Source organism: Ascidiella aspersa, chromosome 2 (assembly GCF_963924565.1).
Source record: "Ascidiella aspersa chromosome 2, kaAscAspe10.2, whole genome shotgun sequence".
Lineage (NCBI taxonomy): Eukaryota > Metazoa > Chordata > Ascidiacea > Phlebobranchia > Ascidiidae > Ascidiella > Ascidiella aspersa.
The window spans coordinates 39356974-39378768 of NC_139448.1; the positions used below are offsets into that span (position 1 = coordinate 39356974).

The following is a 21795-nucleotide window of genomic DNA, read 5'->3' on the forward strand; positions in this document are numbered from 1 at the left end:
TTGTGGTCAATATCAATCGGGCCTTGCTTTAATATGCGATCAAAAATTTCATAACTGCTCAAATTCGACATATGGCCTTTCGATTTAAAATGAATATTAATATGTTTTTAATATTTTTTTCTGAAAGTGTGATTGCTGGATTGCTGGAGCTATTATAAGGCGTGTGTGAAAATTTCAGATCTCTAACGTGAATATTAGATGGTATTTGGGGCATTTGAAATCGAAAGGCCATATGTCGAATTTGAGCAGTTATGAAATTTTTGATCGCATATTAAAGCAAGGCCCGATTGATATTGACTACAAGCTATGGCTCATTTTGAAGAGTATGTCTTGTAGTTTATTTCGTGAAAAAATTAGCGAGAAAGTTTGAAAATTAGGTGTTAATATAGCTGAATATTAATATTCATAAAAATGAATATTAATATTTTTTCGTTAAAAGTGTGATTGCTGGAAAGATGTAAGCAATATAAGGATTGTGTAGAAATTTCAACTTTGTATCGTCACAACTTTTGGAGATATTGCCCAAAACCAATCCAGCGCGCCAACTTCGCCCAGGTTATTAAAATGGGGTTTCCAAGTGTTGTAATGACTCAAGTCAATGTATTTACCTAAGTGCACTTTAGTCACTGATTTTAAGTGTATTGACTTGACAAATATTTTTGGTAAAATGACTTGCGTTAACACCTTTGACATGGGACTTGCTTACTACAATGGTGTTTACAAACCTTCTTGATTTGACTTAGGTTTGTTAGGCGAATGACCAATTTTCGTTTAACCAAGTGACATATTTTTTTGTAAAAATGTGTTATTTACCTACATTTAATACTGTATTTTTATGGGAATGATTTTGAGCCAGTCTGGAAAGTATGTCAGATTTTGATGGGGTCTCGCAGGTGCAGGGTCAAAAAATTGGGGTGACCTGGTAGTGTAACATATGGAAAACTGAGCACATATTCATATTTTAAAGGTGCAGGTTTCGCCTGTTGGAAAACATAGCGGGTGCATAGTGGCTGGTTGGGAATGTTTATTTCCAATTGGTTAAAAATGACTTGAATCCATAACTGGGACCAAAATTATTTTTTTGAATGACTAACTTGACGCAATCTTTCCCCGTTCAAGATGCTCATACTCATAAAGTATATTTTTTCCAGAATACACTACTGTTGATCAATTATAGTAAAAAGAAAAAGTTCCGAAAATGTCGGCTTCAAAATGTGATCCGCACCGCTCGATGTCAGTAGAGCATGAGAAGTTGTTTGTTCCTCCGCTGGACGAATTGGCTGATGTGGTCGGTTCCGGGCTCCGGGCCAACTACGCCACGTCGTCGTGCCAAGTGGTCGACTGCCCGGACCTGAGTAAGCCTCCGTTTGGACTCGCCAGCCCCGGGATTTGTGGAAAAACTCGACTGGTAGATGTGGGTGGAGTCCCTTACCTGATACCAATGTCAAGATACAAGGAGAAGGTTTACGACTTTGAGGTGAATAGGAATGTAGACACAAGAATAAATAAATATAAATTGGTTTAAAATGTATAAGAAATATTTCGTGCACCCGCAAATTTCTGTATTGAAAGAAATTTTGCTTAGAACCAATCTTAACAAATCTAACCATGTGAAACTACTGCAGAACAAATAAACTATGGGTCGCCCCCGTAGGTTGAGAAATACTGATGTTTATAAACTTAACAAAATGGGTTAAAATTGACACAATTACTCCCTGAATGAAACCCCTTAGTTAGAGTGTACACAAAAGTAAACTAGGAATCTCTTTAGAAAGTTGAGGTTCCAAGCTTTTTATCTTTAGTGGTGATTCACAAAAACTGTGTTTGTATTTTTTGAAATACTGTTATTACCAAAACAATATTTAAAATTTGCTATATTCACAACTTTTTGTTTGCTTAACAACTTGAGTGTTTCTTTAAGGACATTTCCAAGAAGGTTGATCTTCCTGGATGTTTCATACTCGGGGCCGGGGCTGGGTCGAAACATGTCGTCGGGGTCAACTGCGAGTGCATGCCAAACGTCAAGTGTTCAGGTGAGACAACTTTAATTAAAGTTATTTCCTAAAAAAATTGTCAAATATAATTTTAAACCTGAATAGTTGAACTCCAAATGAGAAGAAACCTTTTTTTTCAAACATGACATTTTATATCATAATAATATACAAGGTTTTATATTATAGATAATATTCCAAAATGTACTTTTCAAATTTACTGAAAAACTATGACTGGTTGAATTAGTTTCAAACATATTTATCATCATGAGACAAAGTTTAGTTAATGTGGTATATTAACCTAATACTTCAAATGTAACTAATGGCTTTCGACTCTAGACTTTTAGTCGAGTAGGTTTTAGAGGGCAAAACATTTTTTCACAAGGGCAGTAATTATGGTTGTTACCACCTTGTAATTTTAATTTGTCACAATATTTGTTAGGTTCTGGGACGGAGCGAAATAACGTCACACACATCGCTCGCGTTGATACAACGGATCAGTCGTTCGTTCTTGAGAGCTACGAGGACTCGTACAAGTCGAGTACGGAATGCTGTTTGCTCGCAAATCTATTCTGTAGCGAAGGGAGTCAAGGAAAAGTGATTGAAGTTCGGGCAAAGTGCAGAACTGGTGAGATAGAACAACGTTTGCTTTAATGGGAAAATTTACAATATGCAGGAATTGTTCAGTGAATAAGTTGTTCAAATTAAAAGCAGAGTAAAGTTAGTAGAGCACTTTTGTGAAATCTGAAATAGGTTTTTCTTAACTTTACGAAATGGTGTTTCAATTTGGAGTTTTTTTACAAAATAAATAACATAACGTAAAAAAAATTAACTCCTTCCTTGTCAATAAAGCTATTATTGTTTGGCGTGTCAGAAAATCTATAAACATAAGTGTAAGCATACCGGCAAATTTTGACGACTCGATCTCTTGAACTTTTTGTAAGCCGACAAAACTTTAACCTGTTGAATTTGTATAATGGGTCGTGTCTTCATGTTGTCTCCGCAATTTTCTCAATTATATATTTGAGAAATCTTGCTCAAAACAAAGGTCAATAAATCTAACCATTTTATTTATATATTCAGTTGTACTGTCTTATTGACTGTACTTTGTACTACCGATTATTTTTCCAACAATCTTATGAATGCAGGAAGCCAGGATTTGGTCGGTTGTGTGAGGAACGCGGTGAAAAGTCACTTTGGTCCGAGCAAGCCGGTCGGATTGGGGGGGACTTTCCTGGTGAAAGAAGGATCGATTAAGATCCACGTTATGCCGGACTTCAGCGAGACTCCGCTAACAAGCGAAGAGGATGTCAACAACTGGCTCAACTTCTACCAAGTCGGGTCGGTTGTTTTTTTAACTTGCTCTATTATTGTCAGCTTCTGTTAGCTGACTATTTGCGAAAAAAAAATACATTTACGTAGTTAAAATAGCCAAATAGTACAGTTTTAGAGGAGGCCATGGCCATTAAACTGCAGAATATGACAAAGCATGTAAACTTAAGATGTTGTATTTTAGTCCATGGCGAATGCTTATAAAAAATAAAAACGTGTTATTTTTCAGTTTTGGTCACCTCTGCTATGGATGATAAATTTCATTGACATACTTGCCAAACTGGCGAATGTTAATAAAAGAGCAAATCCTGTATTTAAAGCACCACACTATTATTGTTTTTTTTCGTTAAAATCCTTACCACAGCTCTACTTCTAGTTTGTTGACTTCTTAAGTAAACAAAAAACGTTTAGAATTTTTTGGCATGAACGTAGGTAAAATATGTAAAAATACTAGAGGGGGTCATGGCCATGTGTCCACTTGGATCTGCCCTTTTTGGGACTCAAATCGACTTAATTTTTTTGGTCCGGAATCAGACTTAGATAGATTTAAGCAGATTAAAAGTGTTAAAGTTCTTTATTTGTATTTTCCAGATCTCCTTTTGTCTGTTTATCGACGATGATCAGTGAAGATGTTGGCCTCGACCTCCGAGTTGAACACACACACGGATACAGTCTCACCAACAAGTCAGGGGGGCATTACCACACCGATGTGACCCCCCAAGAAATCGAGTACGTGGGGTATTTCTCCCCTGCCGAGTTCATCTACAGAGTTGATCGACCTTTGGCCGAAGAAACCCACAATATCGGCAGAGATTGACATTTTATCACCAACTTTGTGATTCTTTACAGCGGGGAAGTTTAAACTGTAAAAGTTGTTCTACTGTAATTAAAAACTTTGTTTTGATTCTATTACTGTTGGAGATTATTTTTGAAATTAGCTCAATTTACATAATTGTTTAAAATGTAGGAAGCTAAAAGTTAGTTTTTAAGTGTTTGTTGCCAAATTGTTTTTCCCAACTTATATTTATATTTTTTGTGCAATTGAATTTTGTAATTTCTGTGCATTTTTGGTGATCTGCGATTCTGAAATGTTGCAAATAAACTGGTTTTATGCTAAAATGATGATTTCTTAATATTAAGCAAAACTATTATAGGGGTGTCATATAGTTCATTCAGTCACAACACATGGTTGGAAAATATTCAAGCATATAATATTCCGCCTTTACAATTTACAGTTTCCTTACTAGTTTCGAAATTCCCCCCGAGTCCGACTCCGCAAAACTGCTCACTTAACAGACGACTCTCCAGCCTGTATTTCACCCATTTACGTCTGAAATGTAAAGTGGATTTTGAGCAATTCACTCATATAGGGGTCATATAATTTATCCACCCACAATCCATGCTTGGGGAATAATTCCCACTGTTGCAATTTGCGGCCATTCAAGAAATTTGGTACTGCGCATGCGCACGTCAGGGTAGTCTCAGTAGTCCGACTCCAGCGAAACAAAACTACTCCGTAATCCTGCTTTATTGCTTAGTAGTAACAAAAAGCACCCAATGTTAAACATGAGTGGACTGTGGAGACATTTAACAGTGGATTGTTTTTATTTATAAAAAAGCTTCTGTGCAAAATATCTAAAAAGCAGTGAATTATTTTTGATGACAGAAGTTAAATAACTTTTAAAGATTTCAATAAATATAAGATAATATCAAAACATGGCCTGGACATTTTACACGATTTGACATCATACTAGTTATGTTTAAATTTAAATTTGTTTTCCATTTTACGAGTGAAAAATGTCTTGATGGTTAACCAACGCAGCGGAAGCTGACCAAGTTCGCAAAAAAACATCCGTACTAAGGTTGCGAATCTTTTGTTTCTAACATGAGAAAAAAATGCAAAAACAAAAAGAAAGCATTTTATATCCTAGACACGATAAATATTAACTTCCACCTGGAAAAAGTAATATTTCCAGGAAAACAGTTTTTCTCTGAAATGTCCCTTCTCTTCCTCTGCGCATAATACACGTTATGACGTCGTAAACGGGCCATCGATGATCGCGCTGTCTCGGACAATTATGACGTCACAATATCGTCGCATGCATTTGTTCCTACATCATCATCGATTATGACATCAGCAAATGCGGAAGGAATAGTTTCTCGGGGTTACGGATCCGTTCCCTAGCAACGCCCTCCAGCCACGTGATGCACTTCCGGTCAACTTCCTCCTGATCCGAGTCCACTTCCGGTTCGTTGTCATGGTGACACTGCACGCTGTCCGTGGTTACCGTTGTCAGGTCCGAAGAGCTGGAGGGGGAATCCCCGCTGGACGCTCGAGTGAGTTTGAGTTTGGTTAAGGTTTCTATGACGACCTCGTTGGAAGCTTCGAGAAGAATCTGAGGAAATAAACGACCTTTTGACCTTTTGGGCAAAAACTTTCCTCTCTTGGAGTAAACTGACTCCAGGTTAAAATGGACTGTTTCGTCTTTTTTAAAGACAACGAGGTGTTTTATAAGGTGGAAATTATTTTGATGGGTACACAACAAAAATATTCACAGCTTGGTTTCATGAACAAGAGCCGTCTTCTTCACGGATAAAAAAATTTCAGGGGTTTAAATCCCGCACGGACCTTACAGTTTAATTCAGATCACAGCTGAAATATAGGCGGTATATTCTACATCCCACACTTTGCACGAAGTTATGGCAAATCAACCAAACATTGACATTATTTTGATGTTATCTCGACTTTAAAGGTGCTATAGTGTTTTGCCCGGGTTTAGATTCCCGAAGTTGTGTTAATGCTTCAGGATCGCGCACGAATATAGAATCAACACAAATGGAAGCACAAAACGCCAGAAGATCTTATCACAAATCTAGATTGTAAGTTAGATAACACTGTAGTGAGTCTAGAACCGATTCACGGCACATTCTGGCAGACTTGTGTTGATTCAGCAAAGTGCGAACTTACAATAACTAAAAAAATGATATTTTGGAGGTTAAAGCCTGTTTAGAATCTGTGAGTATTTCAGGCGGGCTGACTTACTAGGGATGTCTGTTATGACCAAACAATCACAATTGAACAAAATGAAAATTATAATGGCAATAACACCAGGTTGTTAAAAATATAGCAATAGTTCTTGGAAACTTAGGCACCTTAATTTACTGTTTATAAAAGAAAAGTTTAAATAAAAAACACCTGATAAGATCTTAAACCATGCATTAAACCACAATTTAGTTTGGTATCGGACAAGTACTGATATAAAACTTGGTATCAAGTATCGGCGCCGATATTATCATCCTTATAATCAAACCGTAGCTTCACCTGCTCTTTCGGAGGTTCTTGGGCGCGGTTCATCCGGAAATTTGTCGATTTGTTGAATCTGCTTAAATCTCCGGATATTTGCGATCTCCGTTGATTTAAGTTCCTCTCATCCGATGCAACGATGGCCGGGAGTCGATCCACAGCGCCACCATGCGGATGTAGTGGCCAGGATTTTGCAAAATCACCGCTGGAAAGTTTGACCTTGACGCTCGGATGTTTGACCTTGACGTCGTTGACCATCTGCCGCTTGCGTCGTGTCGCCTGCCTCTGCTTGCGACACATTTCTGGCGCGCTCGCGACACTTTTGTGGAAATCTTCGGTGGAGGTTGACGAACCCAGGTTTACTGGAAAGAATAAAAATTATTTGTTTTAAGTCAATTGGGAAAAGTTGGTGTGGATCCCTTTTAAACAAATCGAACGCTTAACACTTATATAACAGATAAGTGCACGACTGTTGTCTAACTCTTAGAAGTTGTATTCCTCTCCTTGAAAAATATAGGTATTTTTTAGCTTGACACTTTTGTATTTAGTTTTGTTTTTTCTATGTTTTATTTATTTTACGTTATTATTTGCTTCTTAATGTTTTAACTTTCAATCACGTGCTACATAACCCCAGGGCTGGATTAAGGGTACTGTAGGCCTAAGGCTGTTTACTAGAGAATGGCCTTATTTTGCAAACCAAGCTACAAAAACTCACACGCATGACACACATTGAATCGATTCAGTCATCTCCTTTTTATGCAAAAAAGTACTGGTACTGGATTTGTATCACGACCAGCCATATTTATCCCTGAAAAGATTGGGGGCCGAATTTTTCCAGGCTCAAAGGCTATAGCCTTAGTAGCCTAATGGTTAATCCGGCACTGCATAACCGCTGTATTTCCTGCCAGTATATTGGACGATATTCAGTTGGCTTTAATGACTTGCTTTCAATGTGCGAATGTAAATGTAAATCGCCGTTGGATGATTCCAAGTCCTTCCTTATTAACACACTTTGCAAAGCTTTTGAGTTAACCGAAGGTAGCGAGTTTCAATTTAACCGATTTGTTTCTGCAACGTAAAACACGATATTTGAAACATTTTCTATTTTCTAAACACGTTGTAGTTCGCTTGAAGCGTTTGTAGTTTATAGGTGGCAGCGATATCACCACAGAACGTTGATTTATGGCGAAATATTTGCTACAACCCGAGAAATGCTTTCATCTGAACTGGAATGTTGCGACAAAAGCGGATTAAATCAACACGTCGCCAACAAAACAACAAAACCACAAAGTTGTGATCTTTTTCAACTCAGCATTCCTCCCTGACATTATGTCTAGCTTCTTCCCTTCAACAAACCTTTCACACTGTCAATGTTGTTATACTGGGGGTAAAACTTATTTATTTTTCACATTAAGGCCGAAGTTTAAATCAGAACTTTCATCAAAATAAGATTACAAGGCTAAGTATTGGACAAAAACATGTGAAACAAATCTGCTTCTTAAGTCGTTTCATCCAATTCATTTCGACCTGCGGACCACAGCCCTGTTTTTTTACAACATACGCAGTTAAGTTTCACCACAAAGATGCAAATTTTATACGATTTTATTGCAACATATTGTGAGAATTATATTCTTTGAAGGAATACTATTTCCAACGCACTGTTGTAATAACTATGAAATGCCAACTGTGGTGAGCTTTAATAAATTGTCGAACCGTTTAAAATTTCATCAATATACTTTGAATTGCATTTTACATTTCAACTTCACGTTTAATAAGGAAATATGCCGCGGACTGGTGACTCTGCGAATCTGCCGAGTGGTTTGTAGTCTCTTTTTGTAAAGCTACGACTTAGTTTAACGCGCTCAATGATTTCACTATTTTAAAACCCACCTTCTACGTCGTTGTGACGTGCTTGGAACCTATTAGGGGAAATTCAATTTCGAAAAGAAAATATAGATTTTGTGAGAATTTAAGGCCACGAAACGAAGTTGAAGTAGTGTGCGTGTTAACATTTTTTTTCATACAATGACGTCACCCACAATTTCACACGTAGTATGTGTTACGTGTTTATCAACACTTAAACACCCAAATTAATTAATTGCCACAAGCCAAATCTTAGAGTTCATTAAGTTATCTTACGAATTTTTAAATAGGGCTTTAGATTACGCGTTTCAGCTTTCGTTTGCCAAATATGTTCTTCAGTTACATAATATTATATTTGATGATGTAAAGTTTCCGTATTGTTGTGTGTAAAATTCCTGAGTTTTCCTGCTTCAGTTCGCCTCGTTTCAAACTTGACAGTATGACGTTAAAATGCATAACGTGCTATACAATTCTGTTGACAATACAGTTCCCTTGAAAAGTGACATAAAATTTTGAGCCGCGACAAAACACATTGTCGACCACTGGTTTAAAACATAGTTCAAGTTCCCATGGGTATCAAGTAGATCACCCACAATTTCACACGTAGTATGACGTCACCCACACAGCATGACGTCACGCTTACCTGACGACTTTTTCTTGGCGCAGTCGTTGGCGAGTTGTAGCAGATCGATCGCGGAGCTCCTTCTCACTTTTTGCTCCTCCCTCCTCCTCCCTGCATCCACAGGAGGAAGATTCACGCTCCTCCCGTTCCTCCTGCTCGGTCCCACGTTGCTAGGGGCAACAGAGAGGCTCCTAGCTCCTCCGGACACTCGCGAGCAGAATCGGAGGTTGCTCAGCGAGTTCGCGAATCGCAAGTGGTTTGAATCCATCTCCGTGAGTTGTAGTTCGTGAGTTCGTGAGTTGTGAGTTGTAGTTCGTGACCTATGATCCGTGGGTCAAAACATGAAGATCTTTTTTTTGGCTGAACCAGGACGATTTTCGTCCGAGGATGTTGTTGGATTTGGGGTTTAATTTGCAACTTTCAAAAGCTTTTTTAATTTGGTAAAGTATTAAAATGCAAATTATTAAATTACGCACAGTCCGAAAGGTATACTTTACGCATTTGCTATAATCGGCTTCTTAACCCACCAAAAAAAAGATTTCATTTATATTTAGGTTTATTGTTTGAATAGGTATACCACTATAATACGGCGGCTCAATTGAACACAAGTATTCTGGTATCGCAATATTTCGGACCGTCCACACAAAGCAAAAGTGGGGTCGTTCAAAATCTACTACACCCATAACGTCGCTTCTTTTTGGGGCTTACCTTACGAAACAGGTTTTAAGTCAAGGAAATCGACCGGTATTCGCAAGCCACCAAAGCACGCTTTATATTAGCTACCACTAAACCTTAACGAACAACTACTGGTTAGCAACAAGCATTAGGCGTCAACTTGATATGGATCTTGTATAGACATCTATACACAAGCCTAACAAACTGCTTCCTGGTTTCAATCTTATCATAGCAACATCACAAGTGGCGACCAACAGCCACATTTCTTGCTTGGTTAACCGCAAAGCGCCACACATTCACAAAAATGAAAATAAGTAGGCCTAAAGACAAACTGCTGTAAAACTTCAACGATCACTTTTTTGGGAGATTTAAATTCGCAGATTCCTTACGCACCCCCCCCCCCCCTAAACCTTCCAAAAAATCCTTAGACCCCTAGCAATGGAAACACCATTCCAACACACACTTCGTTTTGCAAAACCTTTATGACGTAACAGCAAACGCATTATGACTTCAATTAAGTCACAATTAAGCTACAGAAAAATCAGCTGAAAGTAATTTCGAGCGGTTGAGTTGTTGAAACATCGCGCGCCCATTGTCCCTTCCCCTTGTGACGTTTCTAGAGCGCTCGAGCACTTTTGACGTTGTACTTACTGTGACGTAACAGAGAGAGAAAGTCCCGGGTGAAGTGAGCTGAGAATCTTCACAACGACCCAGGCGAACATTAAGGTTTACTCGCTCATGGCATGAACCGGTGTGAGCCGACTAACTCGACACATTATTAGAACTTGTAATTTTACCAAATCATCTCTGTATTTTGACTCGCTTAATGCAAATGCAACACTGTAAGTTTTGTTTAAAAATGCGCGCAAGAGAAAAAAACCTAACAAATGACCAGCACTTGTAACTTTCCGTACAACGGAAACATTTTTATGCGTTTTTCTGCTTCACCCTAAACTTATAAGTTATTATAAACACAAGTGCATAGTTGGTTGTCTATAAAAGTAATAACCGCTGTATATCGTCATTAAGTCAAATAAAATGCGGTGTTTATTAAAGAAGTGATTTTGGCATCATAACAAAAGTTACACAACTACTGATAAGAATTTCATTTTCTTAAATACCATGCAACATCTTCCAGTTATTACCTCAAACATCACAAAATGTTTATTTATGCCAGATAATAAAACAGGGGCTGTGTTTGTCTAATTTTTGGCCCGCAAAACAGCGCAAGGATATTAAAGCGACTAAAAATATTATGAACAGTCACAGATTCCAAAATAAATGTTTCGTTTTTCATTTTAACTTTCCTGCAAGAAATCTCCCCTAAAGTCTCTAGTGTAAGAGCTTTTACAAATGAGTCAGGACAAGCTTACACCACAGAAGGTGTGGTTTCGAATGACGAAGCACGATTTATGAATACAGCAGCAACAAAGTGCTCCATCAATCATCTGCCAAATGTAAACGCACAAAATAAACACAACTTGCTACTGCACAAAACGCTAGAAACTACTGGCTGTCTGGCAATATATCACGTCATACATGTAGGCTAGTCATGGTGTTGCTTCAAGGTGTTTATATGAAATAGCGGCTTCTTCAAGTTCACCAAAACACCCTAAAAAAACTGCGCGTGGCCCCTATTGAAGAACGATGCGGTCAATTTCCAACATTATTATTCCAGATTGCTTTGAAAGTTCTTTTAATAAGTTACGATAATTGTAGGTATAGCCAAATGTTGTGCGAGTTACTTTAAGCCAGACATTACCATCCGTTTTAAAGTTACTCTGCTCAATGCTAATTTTGGTGCTTTAAAATAGTCGTCTCCCTCACCCAAAGTAGAGATTTAATTTATATTTAAGCTTGAATAGGTAAGTACCACTATAGTACGGCGGCTGCAGTGAACCCAAATATCCTGGTATCGCAATATTTCGGACCGTTGGTAAAAAACAAGTGGTTCTACTTGGAATCCACTACACCTGTAATATCGCTTTTTATGCGGTCCACTCGACGCCTAAATCTTGAAGCGTGTCTTTTGTGTCTCTTGACAAAATGTCCACCAGGATGCATCAAGAGAAATAACTCTTTTTTCACCAGCTTTCGAAGCGGGAGTGTTACTGTCCTCGCGTAAAAATCACAAAGTAAGTTAAAAAAGCAGCCACTGATAAATGCACATGCTAATACACGATATCCTTGTAACACAAGGTTGACATACAAAGCGTCTTTGTTCCACCGAGTAAATTATTTCGTTGTTGACTTGCAGATTAAACTTGTTGTAAAGTTCAAACAAAGCACAAGTACTTGTACATAAGGTCGCTATTTACAAACCACACGCATATGCCTTAACAGCATAAGACCTCCACATCTTTATGGGTTCATGAGCTACTAAAACGCCGCCGATGTTTTGTGGAAATGAACGCTATAAGGAAGTTGGCAACAGTGCAGCTATATTTGCAACAAAACGCGAAAACAACGCGGTCATATTAAATTCGTTAATACAAGTAGCAGAAAAAATCCACCTTTCTTAATTTTCGGATTTAAAAAGGTTAAAAGATTTTTTTAAAAACTTGGTCAGTAACTGTAAAAAGTGGTAGGATTCTAGAGCAGCGCCAATTGTTTAAACAAGGTCAAACGACATGAAGTAAAATAAGTGAAAACCAAATTCGCAACTTATTCTTTCCTAGAATTACACCGTTAGAAAATCTTTAAATTATTTCCAAGCGCCTTGTGCATAGCACCTTTTGGTGATTCCATATAGCTCCCCTCTTCTCAATAATTCAACCAACTTTTAATCTACATCAGAAGAAAAAAATGAAACAGAGAGAAAAATGAATCACACTGCACAGATCCGTGGCACCAGAGTAGTGTTCCACAAACAATCTTGAGCAGTAGCGTTGGTTCAATGTTGTTTCAAGGACGACCCCGTGTCTTGGAGATCAATGAAGAACATAAACAACAATCGGGGATAATGTCGCGTGCGTCACACATTCTGACGTAACAATGGGCGGCTTTATTCGCAAATAAACCAAGTCTTATGATTTCAGCGGGTTTTTGTGGAGATTGTTGCTTTTGGATTTCGTGCGTGGATTCTGCTCAAACCTTATTGTTGGGTGATTTATTGGTGTTTCTTGGGATTATTCATACAGCTTAAGTAATAGGAACTCCTAATGCGTCAGAATATTGACGGGAAAATTCCACTGACTAATAATATCGAATAATTGGAATGTGATTGACATTTTGGCTAAAAAAATACGGACATAAAGTCCTCGAATAACCGAGGAAAATAATATAAGTGACCAAGTTTAAGTGGAAACTGCACAGGGATGTCGCACTCAACCTTCCCACGTTGGTTCGCATCATTTCTGCGGAATATTTCGCAGCGCATTTTGCTTTTACTAAATTAAGTGCCGGGAGTAATAGAAGCTATAGAGGAAGAATATATTTCGTTCCGCTCCCTCGTAAATTTAAAGCGGGTTGAACTTCGGAGGACGGAATGAATAAGAGAGTCTGATTCTGGTCAAAAAAATGAACCAGAGTCCAAACTAGGTCAAATGTGCGATTTCGTCGAGTCTGGAGTCCGGCTTTACGCCTGTATTTCACCCAATTACGTAACCAAAATAAGGTGGATTTCAGCAACCGACTTTTACGTGATTTATCTACTCACAATGTATGGTTGGAAAAGATTCCTCATTTACAATTTGCGGCCTTATCAGTTTCAAAATTTGGTACTGCGCACGTCAGACTCGTTTTACTGTTTTAGCCGCGAGACGGACCGCAAAAAACTTTCAAGTGGGTGATTTTGTTCACCAGTGAGACACAAAATTGGGGACGACGAGTGGGTTTAAAACAACTCAAGTCCAACACCAGGTATCTTCAAAATAGGAGTACGACTCCCGATCTAAGTATGGTCAAATGAACCGCCTCCGTGGAGTATTGATTCCAGTAGCCCTCTATTCCACCCATTTCCGGAAGTAGGGTGGATATTGAGCAATCCACCCATAGTGGGGTCATACAACTCGCCCACACACAATATGTGGCAGAACATATCCTGAACATTCACAGCCAGCAACTTATGACCAGGTCATTCCTAGTATGTTAAAAAAGTATGCTAATTACTTAACCTAGTTAAAAACACTGCGTTGAAGTGATTTAAAAATACATTGTTTTTAGGCATTCCTTAATCCTTATAATGGATCAATTTAACTTTTAAGCAAAATATTGATAAAATAACACAAAACTGAAGTTGAACAGATTGTAACGTTTATAGCGCTGTAATAAAATGCAGGTGAATTTCAAGAAACAATCTACATTTTTGAACATTACAAGATAAGATACAACAAAACGATGATGTGGTAACCAAGCTTTGTTTTTTGTTGTCAGCTTCATTTCGGGCAAATTTTTAATTTGCAGAGCAACATAGAAATAAAATATTCAGTCGATTTGATTCATTTCCTTCGCTGTGAAACCATTTCTCTTAAATTTTCTTCACTGCTTTTAACGCTTCGCTCGAGGTAAGTTTTCTTCGCCTGAAATAAAATATTATTAAAAAATTCCCAAAAGTTTATTTCGAGTATAAAGCATAAATATAATAATTACAAAATTAACATTGTTTTATCAGCCAATAATTTCAAATTTATGGTTATTAAAAATAGTAAAAAAACACATCACAAAGAAAGGGTTATTTATATAAAACAATACTGCTATTTAAATTACTACTTTCTTCAAACTTCCAAAGCGTAATATTTATGTTTAGAATAGTTAGGAGCCCATATTGCATTCCTCACCAACTAAACTTTAATAGTAAAGTTGAAGTAAAACTTTGGCACAAACCTCCAACTCTTTGATCTTTGCTTCCGATTGTGAATATTGTGAATCAAGGTTTTCTTTAACAACTTCACGAGGTTGAAGCATGAACCTTACAGAGCATATTGATTTAATTTTGTATAAAATCAAGATAAAAAATTGCAACTCTTTAGGTAAATAGTTGCTATCAATAAAGGTAATTTGTTCAAAACACATACTTACTTATAAAAAAACAAAACACATACTATACTTATACTTACTTTTTTAGAATACTGTTTTAATATCTCACAGAAGTTGATATTTTTGCATAATAATCTGGTAAATATAAGTTAGCATAAAACTGAGATAAAAATGTCTGTGAGTGCAATTTTTCAGTACAAATAAGATGTGTGAATTACTATCTCATTTTTCAAGAAAAGTTTTTCTATTGATAAATAGTTTTTTTAAATAGATTTATCAGAAAACATGTTAATATCTCACATTCTCCCGATGCTTTCGTAGAGTTTTGTCTCTTCTGGAAGGTTTTCAATCTCGGATTTCGTCAGATCGATTCTGCGTTTTTCTTTGTTGCAGTTTTCGATTTGAACGTCGCTTATTCTCATCTGCATCTGAGTCTCAACCATCTTCTTTTGAAGCTCACCAAAAGCCTTGGAATATAAATTTGCAATTTAGGGAAAATATCTTCTAGTATCTTCAAATGTTAACCCAGTCTGTAAAGCAGTGTTTCTTAACTTTTTTTACTTGGGGGCGCACTTAGAGACGTATGAAAACGTTGCGGCTCACCTTGCGAGCGGGAATTTTTTTAGGTGTACCGGTATTTCTCTTCAATTGCCTGCATTTTTGTTAAGGGACTTCAGCCTTTAAGATTAAAAACGTCATTTTGTCATTTAAGTCTTATTCCGATTAATTTCAAACTTATTTTGACATGTTTAGGTCTTATCTGGACTATTTTACATCTTATTATGTCGTGGTTATTATTGCGAATTTGGCGTTGTTATGTCGGTTATTTTTTTTCCTTTTGCTCGCGGCGCACATGGCAGCCTTCCATGGCGCACCAGTGCCCGGTTGAGAAACGCTGCTGTAAAGTATGGCAAATCTTGACGAGATTTTGCGAGTGCACGGCTGAAAAAATCCGGGTTGCAGGGGGCAACAAGGTTAAAGTGAACCTTGGGTGCACTTTATCATTCTGCTATGCATATATTGCACTGTAAACATATACTGTACAAGCGTTTTACATATTTGGGGTGCGGTTCAGACTTTTTTCGGGGTGTACTTTAAGGTTTAATTCGCAGGTGCACTTGACATACTTTCCACAGTGGAAGTTACACAACTTCAATCTGGGCCAAATAACTTCATATTAAGGAAAATTTATTACTAACGACTATAAACAACCAATTATCATGGGCATGTGTAATTTTTCGGCAAAAATTATGGAAATCTTGCAACTCAAAAGAAATATTCTAATTTCTAAGTATAATTTTATTCAATAGAAGTTATTTAAAAGCAAGAATTTTTATTTGGTAATTAATTTATACATTTAAATTTAAATAGAATTAGTGGGAGTGTGATCTAACTTGCTAATAAACCCTTACTGTGCAAAATCTTATACAACATATATTTGATTTTTTATGAAAATGATAGATTGAAGGCTGTTCGTTTAATTTTAAATAAATCTCATATGTAGCGCAATTTATTCATAAAAAATTAAAATGCCCACTTACCTTTCGTAGTTCTAAATCAATCGCCATTATGTAGACTTTGAATTTTTTTACACAGTGTATAAATTTTTAAATTAGAAATACCAAAGTTATTTTAACGAAATTTCCGCAACTGAATTTAACACTAAGTCGATAACACCAGTACAGTAGGTCACGTGATTATTACTGTCATTATTATTTTTACTTATTAGCTTAATAAATTTTCTCTGACAAAAGTTTGGCTGTTAGTTAAGGTTTTTAACGTGATTAGTAAGTTATTAAGTAACATATATCGATAAACTTATAGGAAATTATGTAAAACGAAATTTTTTTAGTCACGTGAATATATTTTGTGGAACATTTTATTTTGTGTCAAACGACTTAATAAAATTCCTCGTGAAACATAATTCGGATGACAGAAAAATACAGAGTCATTACAAAAAAGGTTTAACTTTCATTTCATAAAAGTATTTCCAGGTTGCATGAAGATTAAACTTGTACAAATAAATCTTATTTTTTGATCATTTAATCTATACTTTTGAAATCACCAGATTAGATAATTATCCTTATCCAATTTTCGTTTGTCTTAAAAAATCATAAATAAATATATGTCATGGATTCAACATAACAGTTAGGCATTATAGTACTTTTATGTTTTTAATTAATAAACTTAACGGTAATTATTTGTAACAAACTGAATATTTTCACTTCAACTTTTTCTCATTTGTTTTGTTTACGTTTTTATCACGTGACCCCACGTCACAAGTTAAATGCGGACATATTTTTGTTGTTTTGTTTCGACTTTTTATTGCGGCTTAAATTGCCAAACTAAATGAACTTCTCTTCACCAGTAAGTTGCTTATACTTAAGCAAAATAAATGTTCAACCTAATTTAATCTCAGTTAGGCTTAGGTCCGTGTTTGAAAGATTTGTCGTTGATCATTGATTTGTTGTTTAACTTCATAATGTTAAGTTAATTTTAAGTTAAAAAATAAGTTACTGGTATCTTTATTTGTAATTAATGTAAAATTAAAGTGTTAATCTTGAATGTTTGAAATTTTAGATACAGCTATTGCAATGTAAGGTGCACATTAACTATTTGTTTGTTAATCTGATTAAACTTTTTAAGCCATTGGAAGTAGATTTGAATTATTGAATAGTTATTACAACCTATTTTTAATTTCAGAAACCCCTAGCCTAAATAACAAAGCAATTGTGTTTACAAGCGAATCAGTCTGAAACCGACTTAGCTGATAAAGCAAATACTTTTTTGACTCAAAAATGAAAGGACCACCAGAAACATTGGACAAAAATCGTCCACCCGAGTATAGAGCCGGTAACGCTACGTATCAACATATCGGGTAAATATGACCAATGAGTTTAATTATTGAGTGGGAAATTGCTGTGAATTTGGTCAGCCGTTAAAACTTAAGTCAGCAAACATGAAAAGTTAAGCTAGATTTATGGAAAACAGTAGGAGATATCTTCTTTTTTACATATTCACTTTGTACTAGATTTACGGTTCACAAATTAAAACAGTAACTTTATTACAGCTGCATAAATTTTAAGTTGCTTAAATATCTTCTGTATAAAGTGTGTATTGTGCTATATATATATGTATTACATAGTATATACACATGTCAAAGTTACTTACAGGTACAGCTTTGTCAATAGTTCTTTTTCTTGACTGGCGTCCGACTCATTGACAGAAGTTACTTGTAAAGATTCATGGCAGTTTACAAAATTTGTCTTCAGTTTCCCAGATTGGAAAAAAAATTTCTGGCTGTAATTAAGTTACGGCTAAAATTTGCGCAGCTGTAAATAAATTATACCGAACAAAAAGTTTTGCGTGTGTGCATGGAACATAATTGCACAGCCTAAATATCAGTGTGAGTGCCATGAAATGCAGACTTGACTGAATCATGTTTAAAAATTTGTTTTTTCACAGAGTTGATCCGCGCATCGTTGCTCCTCAGGAAGAAGAGAAGGTCGTTGATGCGAACGCTCTCCTGGAGGATTACGGGTGGATGGTTGACGCAGACGAGTACGACAAACAGGTAAATATGATTCACTTTGCTATACATTTGCTGTGATGTGCACTTTGATGGTACTTTTACTTGTTAAGTTTAGCTTCCTTGAACTTGTGTTGTACATCTTTTCTTTTACCTTCTCCTTGAGAATACTTGATACACAAAGTATCGGCACCCTTTGTTGTTTGATTTAGTTGTGTCATGAAATGCAGCTAGATTTATTGGGATTGGTTCTGAGAAAGATTTCTCAAATTGTGGAAAATTACGGAGTCAACACAAGACATGGCATAATTATGATAATTAAATTCGAAAATATTTTTTCTATTATCATAGTTGAAGATATTGTCCACTTCCAGTATACAAAAAGTTCAGTGAAAATATTTGGGTGGCCAAAGCTTCACTGTTAAACTTGCGCTTAATGTTTGCGTTGCTGGAAAAAAGGTTGAAAAACACTGGTTTAAACTAACAAACAGCAATAAGTACGTTAAAATGTTTGTTTGATTTGCAACGAGTGCTGTAATTATTGCGGATGTTGCTCCAGGTGAAAGATGAAATGGAACAAGAGGAGTTTATCGAGAAGAGCTTCGAGGATATGTGGAGGGAAGAAGACCGCATCACCGCCCTCGTCTCCAACACAACACAAGGTATTCACCTCAATATAGCTCACTATTAACTGTTAGTACTTTGATGTATAAGTAGATTATTTTTTGAGAAAACGTTTGAGAAATTTATAATACTGTTGTAGCCTTCTCAAACACAATGAAACTAATATATAGCCAGGCAAGTCCTAAAGTTGTGTCCATAAATTGAAATTTTATTTCCAAACTCAAATCGAAATTAGGTAAATGGAATAAAGCGAAGCAAGTGAAACCCTTATGTGATTTTTTTAGGCAATACGTTTCTTGCATGAAAATCCTTGACGCAAAGCGGATTTGAAGCTAGAATAAACTTAATAAACAGTATAGAAGATGTTGGTAAACAAAGTACTTTATCAAAATGGGTTTTACACGTGCAACCTTAATCCTAATGGGTTAAAGTTGCAAGTATAAATTTATAGGCCTATACAGAATTCCGCCCTATTAAATAGTGTTTACAAACTGAGACTATTTACACACTTTTTTAAAAGCTAAACGAGGGTGCAATATTGGTTTTACTTTGAAATTAGTAGCTGTATAATGTTTTTAGTGCAAAAATAAAGATTGAACTACCGGAATAGTTTGTGTTATTTTTGTAAATATGCGAGATGTTGCAACTCTTTCATTGCACCACTAATGTTTATTTCCCACCCCTGTGTATCTGCTTCACAATGATTAAACCCTTACCTCATAAACCTCATTGTGTGTCACTCGTTTTGTGCTATGACATCATAATCACTTCCTGCTTATTATTACCTCACAAAGTGATTGTGTGTCACAATACGTCATTATGACAGGTTGCTTTGTGATTACTCTTGAAGCAATTCAATTTGGAAAATATTCTTTTTTTCAGCAGTCTAAACCTGTTATTAAATCTATATTTTAAAAAAATCTTAATTCATTATCTTTAATATATATTTGTTTATAAAATGTATTTTGGATTTATTTTTGATGTGACACAAAACTAGAAATTTATTGCCAGTGAAATTTACACACTCCTTTGCACGGGTAAATATAAACCTCCAATGATTTTATAATTTATATTCATATTACCAGGTTCTGAATCGAACGCTGTTGAAATTGAGAACAACCTAGAAAAACTTGCAATTGTGGAAACTTCAACTTTTGTGCCACAGGTATTAAGCCAATTCTTGTTGTGGGATCTTGTCTGTTTATTTGTTAAAATATTTTCAGGGTCGGGTACTTTTAACTTATTGTTAAAAAGCTAGACATCAACCATAAAAAAACTTGTTATGAAAAGCAATATAAATATATGTAAAGTTAAAAAAACAAAAATTATTATATAATCATTTTAGTGATACAAAATTATATTTAACTTTTTATGTAATAATATGTACAGATTCATACAATAGTTGTTTAAACTTGTAATTTCTACCAATGTGATTTTTCATGATAGAAGCAATATTTTTATTCTCAGGCTCATCTAAACCCAAACGCAGCCGAGTTTATTCCTCGATCTACGAGCGATTCTTGAACCAACTCCATTTCTAAGTGTTCGCCTATTTCAACAAAACAAACATGTTAATATAAAAAGCACTTGTATCCGAGCATAGAAAATAACAAAAAGATCCCTTATATTTCGACAAGCAACAATGTTAGTGGCTCACGTAAATCTTGCAGAGGAGTTTGTTTTAGATTTTTTTTTTTAGTGTTAAATTTGTTTGCATTTTTTTTACCCTCGTTCCATATTAGTTCAAGTTTGTGTCTCGCTAAAAACCTAGTCCATTGTAACTTGGTTAAAGACGTACAAATTACCTTTGTAATCACATTTTATTTGGAAATAAGTTTTTGTTACTAACTTAAGGTTGTAATTTTCGCACCCAGAATATTTCTTATTGGCCAACAGTTTTCAAAAGTTGTTTAAAGTGCAGTTTTACATTTTTTCCTCTGTGTTTTTTTTCAAATGTTTGTTTTTTCTTAAACTTTGGTGCTTCATTGTGGTTGTTTATTGTGATGCAACAATCACTATGCACAAAAGAAATAAACAAGAGCATTTAATCGGAATTTAAACCTAAAGTATGAAAAAAATCGCTTATTTGAGCTAAAATTTGTAGCAAAAAGAATAAAGGGGTGACGTGTAGTAAAAAGCTGACGACAAAAAATATTCCTAGGTTGGATTTTCACTATATTACGTGGATTTTGATGATATTTTGCTGTTCCAACATGTTTGGAAGGTGTTAACCCTAGCTCTGTTCCCTTGAAAGATATGTTTTGTACTTTTGCCTTGTTTTGTGTTTTACTGTTACTATGTGCTCCTAATAAACTGCCAAAAATGTTGTCAGCAATTTTCTTGTGTTTTCTATGAGCTATTGTTGTGTTATTGATGGCAGATAAGGCACAAATTTTCAGTGAAACCTGTGCAAGACAACCAGAACCAGATATTGTATTTTTAACTTTTACTGTATTTGCTGGACAAGGACTCCGAAAGACCTAAACTGTAAATTGTTAAGGTGGAATAGCATAGTGGCACATTTTCTGTGACCCTATGGGTGGAATGCTGAATATCCACCTTAATAAGTTACGTAAAAAGTCGGAGCATCGCACATTTGGTCGGAGTCGAACTTGGGTTATTTTCAACAGACTTGGCAGTCCTGCAGACTGGATAAAAAACATAAAACGAAGTTCTTACAACTTTTCCGGCAGTCATTTGTTGTAATGTATATGCTAGGAAACTATGCCGTCCGGCCACCAAATGGCTTCTCGACTCCGGATCGTTCAATGACATAAAGTTTAGGTTAGGGTTAATATTTTTCTACTTCTTACTACAAACTGCAGTTGTCATATTATTTCTTTTATTTATGGAATGACGTTGAACTAAAAGAACGAGT

General features: G+C 35.9%; 4 protein-coding genes across 6 annotated transcripts; 2 read left to right on the forward strand and 2 right to left on the reverse strand.

Annotated features, from left to right (window-relative positions):
• The first annotated feature begins 1158 nt into the window (after positions 1-1158).
• On the forward strand, positions 1159-4396 carry LOC146165722 (beta-keto L-gulonate decarboxylase-like). 3 transcript variants are annotated; one of them, XM_083382173.1, is made up of 5 exons: positions 1159-1489; positions 1934-2033; positions 2434-2619; positions 3140-3332; positions 3915-4396. In XM_083382173.1, exons 1-5 carry the CDS (start codon positions 1199-1201, stop codon positions 4138-4140), a joined length of 996 nt encoding a protein of 331 aa, XP_083238299.1. In that variant the 5' UTR covers positions 1159-1198; the 3' UTR covers positions 4141-4396. The 3 variants fall into 3 exon arrangements, with proteins under 3 accessions (XP_083238299.1, XP_083238297.1, XP_083238298.1); XM_083382171.1 differs by having other exon boundaries at positions 1159-1477; positions 1922-2053; positions 2448-2619; XM_083382172.1 differs by having other exon boundaries at positions 1159-1477; positions 1922-2033.
• Positions 4397-5334: 938 nt separating this feature from the next.
• LOC146165723 (uncharacterized) lies at positions 5335-9380 on the reverse strand. The gene is made up of 3 exons (XM_083381012.1): positions 9134-9380; positions 6646-6989; positions 5335-5719 (listed from the first exon to the last, which is right to left on the reverse strand). The coding sequence occupies exons 1-3, from the start codon at positions 9378-9380 to the stop codon at positions 5450-5452; spliced, it is 861 nt and encodes a 286-aa protein (XP_083237138.1). The 3' UTR covers positions 5335-5449.
• Positions 9381-14024: 4644 nt separating this feature from the next.
• On the reverse strand, positions 14025-16455 carry LOC146165724 (prefoldin subunit 1-like). The gene is made up of 4 exons (XM_083382406.1): positions 16306-16455; positions 15065-15231; positions 14612-14696; positions 14025-14307 (listed from the first exon to the last, which is right to left on the reverse strand). The coding sequence occupies exons 1-4, from the start codon at positions 16330-16332 to the stop codon at positions 14227-14229; spliced, it is 360 nt and encodes a 119-aa protein (XP_083238532.1). The 5' UTR covers positions 16333-16455; the 3' UTR covers positions 14025-14226.
• Positions 16456-17180: 725 nt separating this feature from the next.
• LOC146165725 (polyadenylate-binding protein-interacting protein 2-like) lies at positions 17181-21252 on the forward strand. The gene is made up of 5 exons (XM_083381869.1): positions 17181-17642; positions 18230-18338; positions 18853-18955; positions 20003-20082; positions 20385-21252. The coding sequence occupies exons 1-5, from the start codon at positions 17563-17565 to the stop codon at positions 20439-20441; spliced, it is 429 nt and encodes a 142-aa protein (XP_083237995.1). The 5' UTR covers positions 17181-17562; the 3' UTR covers positions 20442-21252.
• Positions 21253-21795: the final 543 nt, after the last annotated feature.

Coding starts and splice junctions, on each gene's coding strand:
- LOC146165722 (XM_083382171.1), top strand. CDS start 1,199: ATGTCGGCTTCAAAATGTGATCCGCACCGCTCGATGTCAGTAGAGCAT. Junction 2,620..3,139: donor TCGGGCAAAGTGCAGAACTG/GTGAGATAGAAC, acceptor TTATGAATGCAG/GAAGCCAGGATTTGGTCGGT. Junction 3,333..3,914: donor CTCAACTTCTACCAAGTCGG/GTCGGTTGTTTT, acceptor TGTATTTTCCAG/ATCTCCTTTTGTCTGTTTAT.
- LOC146165723 (XM_083381012.1), bottom strand. CDS start 9,380: ATGGATTCAAACCACTTGCGATTCGCGAACTCGCTGAGCAACCTCCGA. Junction 6,990..9,133: donor CGCCAAGAAAAAGTCGTCAG/GTAAGCGTGACG, acceptor TATTCTTTCCAG/TAAACCTGGGTTCGTCAACC. Junction 5,720..6,645: donor AAGAACCTCCGAAAGAGCAG/GTGAAGCTACGG, acceptor TTATTTCCTCAG/ATTCTTCTCGAAGCTTCCAA.
- LOC146165725 (XM_083381869.1), top strand. CDS start 17,563: ATGAAAGGACCACCAGAAACATTGGACAAAAATCGTCCACCCGAGTAT. Junction 17,643..18,229: donor GCTACGTATCAACATATCGG/GTAAATATGACC, acceptor GTTTTTTCACAG/AGTTGATCCGCGCATCGTTG. Junction 18,339..18,852: donor CAGACGAGTACGACAAACAG/GTAAATATGATT, acceptor ATGTTGCTCCAG/GTGAAAGATGAAATGGAACA.
- LOC146165724 (XM_083382406.1), bottom strand. CDS start 16,332: ATGGCGATTGATTTAGAACTACGAAAG. Junction 15,232..16,305: donor TTGATTTAGAACTACGAAAG/GTAAGTGGGCAT, acceptor TTATATTCCAAG/GCTTTTGGTGAGCTTCAAAA. Junction 14,697..15,064: donor TACGAAAGCATCGGGAGAAT/GTGAGATATTAA, acceptor ATGCTCTGTAAG/GTTCATGCTTCAACCTCGTG.